An 11,126-nucleotide genomic window follows, 5' to 3' on the forward strand; every position below is an offset into this window, starting at 1 on the left:
GAACTCTTTATTTTTGACATTTTTTTAAAAACAATTTAACAAAACTCACCAAACATGTCATTTAACAAAATCTTCTTCATGCTTTCATGTTCTTTAAATACAAAGAGCCCAAAATTATTTATATTTTTAATGTTCTTTCTCTTTTATACTCTTCTTCTTTCTATTTTTTATTTTTTCTGCCGTCGAGCTCCTGGAAAAGCCAACTTCTATCTTCCAATTTATTGTGTGCCGCGTACAGAAGAGCATTTCTCTTACTATATCTTCTTCCGTTTTAGGCGTGTTGCCATGCGGAAGAGCATTTCTCTGCCACCAGAGATGGTACACAACTGCAGCAAGGCTTAATCTGCAACTTATTAAAAAAAAAAGAAAAAAAAGAATAGAGAAACAAAATAAACTTAGATCTTCATTGAAGAATGTAGGTGCAGCTATAAAAGGACAACAAGAAAAACCAACTTTGCCCACCGACAAAAGTTTGTTGGTTGGTCCTTTTAAACTTTAGAATGCCAGCTGCAGCAATGACCAAAGCTAAAAGAGCCACATGATCACCGGTTAAGTGTTGCCATATCACACCAAAAAAGACTTGGACTTTGAAAATTTTAAAGTCTTTTTTTAAAAAAATATAAATATATTTTTTATGAATAAAAAATTTAGAAGACTTGACTTTGAAGGATGTATGACATGATTGACAACTTTTGACACGATTTGTGAACCCAACACAAAATTAAAGGGTTAGAATTTAAGAGTTTGACTCGTTTAATTAAAAATAGATCAAATGATTTGTTTCAAAAAAGATTATACAAGAATCATATAAAAATTATAAACATATCATATCTCGTTGACAAAATGCCCAAATGTTCTTGTCACTCGGCTAGAATAAAATTTTTCGTTTCATTTCAAGATTTTATTTTATTGTACGCATGATTCACTAAAATTGGACGACTGAACATTTGTTTAGCTGTGTTTTCAAATAAATAAATACTCTACATATTTATTTTGAAAAAATATAAGTAGGTATATATAGTCGATTGATTTTTTAATTTTATATATATGTATATATATTAAAAAAAAAAAAAAAAAAAAAAAAAAAAAAAAAAAACTAAAACATAATGGTTAAATTCAATGCCGTTTCTGGGTTCAGCAAAAAATTTCTCATTTCTGCGTCGCAGCCTTAAGGTCCAATATTATATTATATTGATGGGTCTATTATTGGTTTGCTGTTTAATGTAATTTAATTACTATAAAGATGCTCTGAATGTGGACCTGTGGTGCAGTGTATTTAACAAATATATACACTTGCACGCCGTTGAGGAATAATAAAAGATAGAAGCGGGATTGTCAACTAAAAGATAGAAATCTCGCGGAAAGTGCATGAGAGCAGTTGTAGCGTGTTTCGCTGTCACTCAAACTACGTAACAGACGGCAACTTTTGCTGCCACGCAATCAATCATTACCACCGAAAGACAAAGTCAATCGATATTACTGCATTATATATATATATATGCTCAATGTGTTTATAAAACACTCCTTGCTTTCTGCTTTATTAATTCATCTCCATCGCCATCCTTTCTCTCTCCCTCTCTCTCAACACAAAAATCTCTGTATTTTCGTTACCCAGAAATCGGAATCCAAGTCTCGTCTCGGCCATCAAAACCCAGAAACTGAGCGTTAAACTGATAGCCGTTTGGTTGACATCCTCACGTACATTTCTCACTTCTCCCTTAATATTACCCCTCAAACCACGATTTCTTTTCCAAACTACCCCCCGCCATACCTCTCTGTCTACCCTTGTACCACCCATGGGCCAAAACATCAGTTTTATACCAAGCTCGAAGCAGAAGCGGGAGCCAGAATCAGTTTTATACGATGGTATCGGCCGAGCCAATAGGGAAGCTTGGGTTGAGGTGGTCATAGCCAGATGTGAAGTAGCCTCGGTGAGTTTAATTTATGACGTAATTCTCGTATGTATAAATTTTTGATGAGCTCGATCAACAATCACATGATTCTGATTTAATCAAAAAAATTGCTATATGTAGTTGAACGATGGGTGCCAATGGTTTTGTTGGCACGAGTCTGATCCGAGTGATTATTATGCCGAATACTATTATAGTTACAAAGCAGCGACTCCAAATAACCCGGTTAGTAAACAGGTACAATAAAATGCCAAAACTGAATTTAAATATGGTTATAGTATTTTACTTTGCTTCTATTGTGTTTAATTTATGAAGTAATTGTCATATATAATTTTTTTTTTTTTAGATCCTCGCTTATAATCCTTAATTTTTCATTATTTTGAAAAAAAATGTACTCTTTAAAAAGTGTCAATTTAAGATATTCGCCTTTTAATTTTTTTTTTTATTATTTCAACGTTCCGTTAGAATTTTTTATTAAATTTTTTCAAAATTTTCAAAATACCTTTTTTAAAAAAAAAAAGAAAAAAAAAACTGCTAAAATTTATGCGTTGGTCAGAATTTAATGGAATTTTCAAAAATACCGATGCTTAAATCTTTGAAAAATTTTATAGGGAGAACTTCATTATAACCCTGAACTTTCACTCCTTTTGAAAAAAATGTACTTAAACTTTAAAACATCTCAATTTAGGATATCCATTTCTTTATAAAGTTTCAATCTCAGTATTTCGTTAGAATTTTCTGTTAAATCCTAGCAAGTTTTTTTTCTTTTTCTTTTTTTTTCCTAAAAAAAGGAGGGGTATTCTGAGAAATTTTGACAAGATTTAACGAAAAATTCTAACGGAAGACTGGAATTGAAATTTTTTAAAAATGAATACCCTAAATTGGGACGTTTTAAAGTTTAGGTACATTCTTTAAAAAATGGTGAAAGTTCAGGGGTTATAAGTGAAGTTCTCCCAATTTTATAATTTTTTTTTTAAAAAAAAAATAAACACAAGAGTATTTTGAAAATTTTGATAATATTTAACAGAAAATTCTAACGCAGGTTTGAAATTGAAAAAAATTGAAAGATGAATATCCTAAATTGACACTTTTTTAAGTTTAATTAGATATATTTTTTCAAAAGTGATAAAAGATCAGGAATATTTATAAGTACAGTTTTCTCTAAAAAAATTTATGAGCTCAACAATCACATGATTCTAATTTAATCAAATGTTTTGCTATATACAGTTGAACGATGGGTTGCATAAGGCTGGTGCACGAAATCCTTTTGGACGATACCATTATCGGTGCAACATGGCTCGAGGATGCCCAGTTAGGAAAGAGGTACACATACATGTTATTGTTATGAGAAATGATATTTTTACATCTCCTATACATTTCTTGTACATCTAATTTTTAAATTCACCTTTGAATTTATGGGATTCACATTGGGTCTCACAAATTCAATGGTGAATTTGAAACTTGATTATATGAAGATGTACAATGGATGTATAGAAGATGTAAGTGTATCATTTCTCTATTGTTATAGTATTTCACTTTGCTTCTCTTGGGTTTTCATTTGTTCCTTGTATTAAATTTTGATACATGTTCTTTTAATCTTTTGCAAGTAGGTGCAGAGATGCTGTGATGACATGTCTGTACTCATAACACGGTATCATGGTACACATAACCATCCACTTCCAACTGCCATGGCTTCCACCGCTGTTTCAGTTGAAACATCCACTTTCACCCAAGCATCCCTTCCGCTTCCTTACCAACCTTACCATGGTTCTTATATGATAAAAACGTCTTCTCATCCACCAAACATTAGAAGTATAAACCCTAACGACCCTAACCCTTCCAAAGGAATTGTTCTTGACCTTACAAGCAACTCTGACGATCCACCTCAATTTATGATGGACAAATCACCAGTGCGAGACCAAGACCAAAACCAGGCTCCCAAGATTCCAGTTGTCAAAGACCCAAACAAAGAAGGTATTGTTTTCCCCGCACTCCATAGATCAAATAAAAATGGTTAGGTGTATGCATATGCATATGTAGATATTTCTGTGTTATGGCTGAATTAGCTCAAAAAATGTGACTTAAAGTAGGGCTAGCTATACATGCAGGAGAATATTAATCACTACTATTTACTATCTACATATGCAAATGCGATTAGTAAAAATTATTATTTGCATATGCGGATGCGGATAGCAAATTTATGGTATATATAATACATACCTTATATGTATTTAATAAAATACCAAAAAGACATCGTTTTGGTGTTTAATATCAAAATAAGATAGAAATTGTTTTGGATTATTAGTTTGTGTATAATAACTGTTTGGGACCCACTCTTATTTAATCGAATTTATTTGCTTCGTGTGCTGGTCACACGTAATGCTACAAGCATGCACTATGCACTACACCAACGTGAATGAACATTAGAGGGCTTTAAGCTCTTTGGAAAGACTTATTATGATCAGTAAATCATTCGTCGTGTTAAGAATTGGGTTTCTTCTATGATTGATAAATTTTTCTCTTTTTCTCTTTGTTTATTTCTCAATCATTTCCTTTTTTCTGTTAACTACTTTAATTACTTCAAATGGTACATTGAGCCTGAAAGTATAACCCCAATAAACATGGGTATGTTGCCGACTGAGGCGTGGCTTATTGTATAATCATGCAAAAACACTAAAAATAAGCTCAAATTATTTTCAAAAACGTTTAAAACATGCTCTAATAGAGACCCAAAGAAAGCCCAAAAGACTAAAATATGCTCAAAAGGCTTATTACCTTATATGCGAATAGGATAATAATCGCAATAACCGCATTAATACGGTTAGTAATCGCATTATGCAGATGTAGTTGCAGATATGACCAATAAGCAGCCTTAACTTAAACAGTTAAATCATAAATTACTTGTGCTCGACAAGACTGAGTGGTCAAATATTTTATAATACGTTTAGTTTTGGTTCTATTTTTTTTATTTTTTTTGCATGAGCAGGTATAATGGCAGTTTGATTGAGTAATTTATTTGGTATACTGGTGTGATCTAGATGCCCTCACAAAATTTAACAGAGAACTCTAGTGAAATCCAAATATAGTTGGAGTCTTCTTCATCCTCATATTCACTGAGAGAGAGAGAGAGAGAGAGAGAGAGAGAGAGAGAGAGAGAGAGAGAGAGAGAGAGAGAGAGAGAGAGAGAGAGAGACCCATTTGAGAGACTGAAAGAAATCTTTCATTTCCACTGGTTTGGTTCTCGGCCACAGTGGAAGTGAAAGCTATTTTAAAAAAATTATATATATATATAGTTGAAAAAGAAACAAAATGAATTATCTATAAAAATAATTTGCATTTAGTACTATGTTTAGAAAATCTTTCTCATTTTTCAATTTAGAAAAAAAAAAAAATATATATATATATATATATATATATATATATATATATATATATATATAATTGCACCCATGCATTATACAGGCTCTACCCCTACTGTTTCTCACATGATCTGTATCTTTTTGCAGTCCAATCAAACCCATCCACAAGAAGTACCTCATTTTCCAAACCTCTTTGCAATTACGACGTTTTCTTGAGTTTTAGAGGTGAAGACACTCGTAAGAACTTCACTGATCACCTTTACTCCGCTTTAGTGCAACTCGGAATTCGTACATTTCGAGATGACGAGGAACTTCCAAGAGGTGAGAACATCTCAATTGAACTTCTCAACGCGATTCGAGGATCAAAGATTTGCATTGTAGTTTTCTCCAAAGGCTATGCTTCTTCCAAGTGGTGTCTTAATGAGCTTGTGGAGATCGTGCAATGTAAGAATACCATAGGCCACACTCTTCTTCCCATATTTTATCAAGTGGAACCCTCAGATGTTCGAAAACAAACCGGAATTTTTGCGGAAGCCTTTGCTATGCATGAAGAGCAGTTTCAAACCGATATGGAGATGGTGCAAAGGTGGAGGGAAGCTCTTACTAAAGCTGCAAATTATTCTGGCTGGAATCTCGAGAGTCTTGCAAATGGGTATTATGCTATGGACTCTTACTTTTTCATGCATTTCTTTTTTCTTTTATTTTATTGGTCTTTATATTTGCTTCTAAATTTTAGGCAAAAATTTATAAAAAGTAACATTAAGCTGAATGGATTGGACAAAATTAGTTTTTGAGTTGAATAAGTTGAAGGTTATATGTTTCGTGCCCACTGTTAGAACATAAATTAAATAATTAAATTAACTATTTCTTAACAGTTTAAGCTTTTATGATAAGTTGTGATTTAATATGATATCAAATTCAAAGGTTACGAATTCGAGCTTTGTCTCTGTCATTTACTTCCCTTTTCAATTAAATATTCCATGAGTTGGGTCACTAATTAAGAGAGAATTTGAGTTCACACGTGAGGGAAAGTGTTCGAATATAAATTAATCATTTCCTATATAACAACTTATCATTTTCAGATAAGTGATGATTTAAAACCGACTCTAGATATCAAGTTCATGCTATTTAGAGAAAAACTTTTTTTGTTGAATTATCAAGTCTAGGATTGCTTTTTAGATAAAATATCGTTCACTTGATTAGAGGAATGATATTGTAACCATACTTTGCGAGAAGCCGTTAATGGCTTTTTTGCTTAAAATAAAATAAATAAATAGATAAAAAAAAAAAAAAAAAAAAAAAAATTGCTTTATGGCATGTCAACATGAGAAGAAATTACATGGAAATATATTTAAATGATAATTATCACTAAATTTGATTAAATGTAATTGTTGTCATGACGTATTAGTTTTAAATGATTGAGATGATAATATCCTTATGGTATTGAAGAGTCATAATTTCTTTTAATATTATTATTATTATTATAGATTATTAGGCTCATCTTGTTGTTCTCAGGTATGAATCAAAATTCATCAAACAGATTCTTGAAGAAATTTTGTGTAAAGTGAACCCAGCTCGCTTGGATATTGCCAAACACCCAATTGGAATAATGTCTCGTGTTAATGATATTACAGACTTATTAAATCTTGGAACAAGTGACGTTCGCGTTGTGGGCATTTACGGAATGGGTGGGATTGGCAAAACAACCCTAGCAAAAGCTGTCTATAATGAAATATGTGCTGCATTTGAAGGAAGTAGTTTTCTTTCAAACTTTAAAGAAAGCATAGAAAAGTCTGATGGTTTAGTTCATTTACAAGAACAACTTCTTAATAATATCTTGAAAATGAATTTGAAGATTGATAATGTTGATAGAGGAATTAGTATAATTAAGGAAAGAATTCATGGAAAAAAAGTTCTTCTTGTTGTTGATGGTGTAGATGATTTTGAAAAACTACACTCGTTAGTTGAAAAGGAATGGCTTGGTCCGGGTAGTAGAATCATTATAACCACTAGAGATGAACACGTATTAAGTCCATTGAGAGCAGATAAAAAATATAAGGTCAGAGAATTGAATGATTGGGAGTCTCTTCGACTATTCAATTGGCATGCTTTCAAAATGATCAATCCAAAAGAAGATTACTCGAAGCTTTCGATTAAAGCAATCGGTTATGCTGGAGGTATTCCATTAGTTCTTGTGCTTTTGGGTTCTTTTCTTAAAGATAGAAGCGTTGCTGAATGGGAAAGTGAATTGAAAAAATTACGAAGAACTCCTCATGACAAGATTCAAAATGTACTTCGAATAAGTTTTGATTCACTGGACGAGTATACAAAGGACATATTTCTTGATATTGCATGTTTCTTTGTCGGCATGGATGAAAAATATGTTATGAAAATACTTGATGGTTGTAATTTCTTTCCAAAGATTGGCATCCCTATTCTCATTCAGAAGGCACTTGTGACAATTGATGACAAAAAGATTTTGAGGATGCATAGTCTTATTCAAGATATGGGAAGGGAGATTATTCATGGAAAGTCACCGGATTTGCCAGGAAAACGTAGTAGATTGTGGTTTCACGAGGATGCATTAAATGTATTACGCGAACATACGGTAAGAGGCATATGCATTTATATATATAAAGAAATTTACATAAACAGGCACATAACATATGTCTTATGTAGGTATATCTATATGAGCATTTTGCCTTTCTGCGAATCATGCATCATAGTTATAATTGAATGATTTTAAATTCAAATATTCTCTAACTTAAGTCAAGAACTTATACTTAACAATATTTAAAAGGTATTCAAGCATGTTTCAAATAATTCTAATAATGTCTGAATCAATTTAGATTTTTTTTTTTTAAAAAAAAAAAAAGTAGAAAATTACGATGAGAGTATATACGCCTATTCTAAGGTCAAAGTTGTTCTATCAAGGATATAAAGCTCTTTATTTTTTTTTCCACTGTTCTCTGTATAGCTGAGTTGTTATTTAGTTTAGTTACTCTATTATCTTAGTTATCTAGTTATAACAGCTTAGTCTACAGTTAGGATTTAGTTTAGCTTGAGTTCTCTGTCTATATATATATATATATATATATAATTTCTCTTCATTCTTGTATTAAGCATTCATTCAGATAATACAATTACATTCTTCTAATCACTTTACAAAGATTGACAATGAGCATGTGGATTGCTAATCCAATTGTCTATTTTGCTAGGGAACTGATACAGTTGAGGGTCTGATCTTAAAAGTATTTGAAGATGTATGCTTGATCAAAACTAAAGCATTTACCAATATGAAGAGTTTGAGATTACTCCAAATCGATGATGTTCATCTCAAAGGATCTTATGAGCATCTCTCTAAAAAGCTAAGATGGCTTTGGTGGCACAAGTGCCATTTGAAATTTCTACCACAAAATTTCCATCTAGAAAACCTTGTTATTCTTGACATGCAGTATAGTAATCTCAAACAAGTTTGGAAGAATAACAAAGTATGACAAATCTTACAAAACTTTTTGCTCTCTCTCTTTCTCTCTATTAATGTTAAATGTGTAATTAACAAGAACTTTTCATTTCTTTATTTATTCTCTATTTTTCTTTTCACAGATACTCAACAAGTTGAAGGTCCTTAATCTTAGCCATTCCAAATGTCTCACCAAATCACCAAACTTCTTTGAAATGCCACAGTTGGAGACACTAATACTTGAAGGTTGCACAAGTTTTGTTGAGATTCATGAGTCCATTGGATGTTTGAAAAACCTTGTTTTGCTGAATTTAAAAGGATGCAAGAGTCTTATGAATCTTCCAAGCAGCATTTCTAACTTAAGATCTCTCAAAACTCTTGATTTGTCTGACTGCTTACAAGTTGACAAGTTACCGGATCAAGTAGGGAGTATGATTGCTTTAACAGAGCTGCTTGCAGATGGAATTGCTATTAAGCAATTACCATCCTCCTTTGGTCTTTTGAAGAATCTTGAGATTGCATCATTATCTGGACATAAAGAACAATCCTCAAAATCTTGGTTGTCACTTTTCTCATCATTGATGTCACCAAAAAGCTTGAACCCAGTATGTTTTCTACCACCTTCCGTTTCTGGATTACGTTCTTTGACAACACTAAATCTCTCGGGGCGCAATTTGTCTGAAGATGTGTTTCCTGTTGATTTTGAGAGTTTGTCTTCACTCCAGTTTTTAGATTTATCAAGAAACAATTTTCGTAACCTACCTGATTGCATCGGTCGCCTTCCAAAATTGTACAATTTCCAGTTACATGAGTGTACGGCTCTTCAATCAATTTCAGGACTCTTCTCAAGTGTAGGTGTGTTGGATGCAAGGGATTGTACATCAATGGAACGACTCTCAGTTTCGTCAAACCACAAGAGAGGACTATATTTTTACCTTCGTAATTGCCACAAATTGACAGAGATTCAAGGCTTAGAGAATTGGGAAATTTCTTCTATTCACAATCAAGCATATAATTTTAAAAGTCATCTCCAGGTTCCTCTCTCTCTCTCTCTCTCTCTCTCTCTCTCTCTCTCTCTCTCTCTCTCTCTCTCTCTCTCTCTCTCTCTCTCTCTCATTTTATGTTCTGAACATTTTTTTTTTTAACAGTGTCCGTTAACCATGGGCGATGATGAGTCTCGTTTCATTTGCCTCCCTGGTAGTGAGGTTCCAAATTGGTTCAGCCACAAGGGAATTGGGTCTTCGATATCCTTCCGTGTACCTTCAATTTCAAAGGGGCAATTCCTTCGGTTACTTCTTTGTGTTGTTTGTTCTTTTTATGGAACCTTTGATTTCAGGATTTTTCGTTACTCTCTTGGCGTGAAAATCCGAAATAAAACTAGAGGCAACAAGAAATTGCTTTGGCCAACTCGTAAAGCCCCTTTTAATGATGAGGACTCCTCTATTTTTCCAAGAATAAAAGAAGAAGATCATTTCTTTCTATATCTGACGCCACTCATAAGAAATAAATATGAGCTGGAAAGTGGACTCATATTTAATGAATTGGTGATGGAAAGTGGAGAAGAAATTGAGGTGTCCTGCGGAATTTGCCTAAATGCTGAAGTGAAGAAGTGTGGAGTTCATGTAGTAGTTGACGAGCCAAAAGTAATGTAAGAATATGTTACGTTGAAGAAGAAGTTTGGAGGACGTATCTTTTAGTTGTTTAGTTGTTGTCTTTTAGTTTTAGTGGCTACGTACGTTGCAGTAGTAGAAATAAGGATATTACATTGTAGTCAATATGCATTGTCACTTGAGAAAAGTTTGTGATCCTTGAGCTCAGGTAGTTATTGGCCAACGTTTTGAATGCAAAAAACTCACAGAAAGGAAAATAGATATGAACATCGACGAACAAACTCACGGTTGTTGATTTCTCCGTTAGAAACCGATCGAGGTCTTCCACAACGATGATAGATGCTCGTCGTTTGAAACAAAACAAAATTCAAATTGAAATCATTCATAACCTTCGAAAGATCAATATCATAGACATTGAAGGATAGGAAATTAGCCATGTCTGCGTTCGGAGAGGTGGGGATGAGTTCGCCGAGCTGAAGGCATGCATCGTGCTCAATGACAATGTTGGAAAGAAGTAGTACGTCCTCTGGTTGATCGCAATATTACAAAATATATATATATTTCAATCTTCTTCTTTTTTTTTTCTTTTTTTTCTTTTTTCAGGGATTCAACAGATGACTCATATAAGCAATGTGTTGGTGATTTCTTCTTCCTCTTTCCTGAGCATTTGTTGGGCGATTTCAAATTGTGTAACGGCAAAACGTTTGCATGTGAGACAGAAGGATCTTGTAATCGGTGTTGATGGCAACTTTTGCTGTTCGTTTTGTTTACGTAAAAGTTTCAT

General features: G+C 33.0%; 1 protein-coding gene across 2 annotated transcripts; it reads left to right on the forward strand.

The window, feature by feature from the left end:
* Positions 1 to 1,533: 1,533 nt before the first annotated feature.
* LOC133868073 (disease resistance protein RUN1-like) lies at positions 1,534 to 10,599 on the forward strand. 2 transcript variants are annotated; one of them, XM_062304880.1, is made up of 9 exons: positions 1,534 to 1,931; positions 2,034 to 2,147; positions 3,138 to 3,233; positions 3,521 to 3,884; positions 5,417 to 5,921; positions 6,785 to 7,877; positions 8,488 to 8,760; positions 8,876 to 9,766; positions 9,881 to 10,599. In XM_062304880.1, the coding sequence occupies exons 1-9, from the start codon at positions 1,797 to 1,799 to the stop codon at positions 10,382 to 10,384; spliced, it is 3,975 nt and encodes a 1,324-aa protein (XP_062160864.1). In that variant the 5' UTR covers positions 1,534 to 1,796; the 3' UTR covers positions 10,385 to 10,599. The 2 variants fall into 2 exon arrangements, with proteins under 2 accessions (XP_062160864.1, XP_062160865.1); XM_062304881.1 differs by lacking the exon at positions 8,488 to 8,760.
* The last annotated feature ends 527 nt before the right edge of the window (positions 10,600 to 11,126 follow it).

This window comes from Alnus glutinosa, chromosome 5, assembly GCF_958979055.1.
Source record: "Alnus glutinosa chromosome 5, dhAlnGlut1.1, whole genome shotgun sequence".
Lineage (NCBI taxonomy): Eukaryota > Viridiplantae > Streptophyta > Magnoliopsida > Fagales > Betulaceae > Alnus > Alnus glutinosa.

Excerpts from the sequence above, each read along its gene's own strand:
- LOC133868073 (XM_062304880.1), top strand. The coding sequence starts at position 1,797 with ATGGGCCAAAACATCAGTTTTATACCAAGCTCGAAGCAGAAGCGGGAG. Across the intron at positions 2,148-3,137 it reads ATAACCCGGTTAGTAAACAG|TTGAACGATGGGTTGCATAA; the intron begins GTACAATAAAAT and ends TGCTATATACAG. Across the intron at positions 5,922-6,784 it reads CTCGAGAGTCTTGCAAATGG|GTATGAATCAAAATTCATCA; the intron begins GTATTATGCTAT and ends TGTTGTTCTCAG.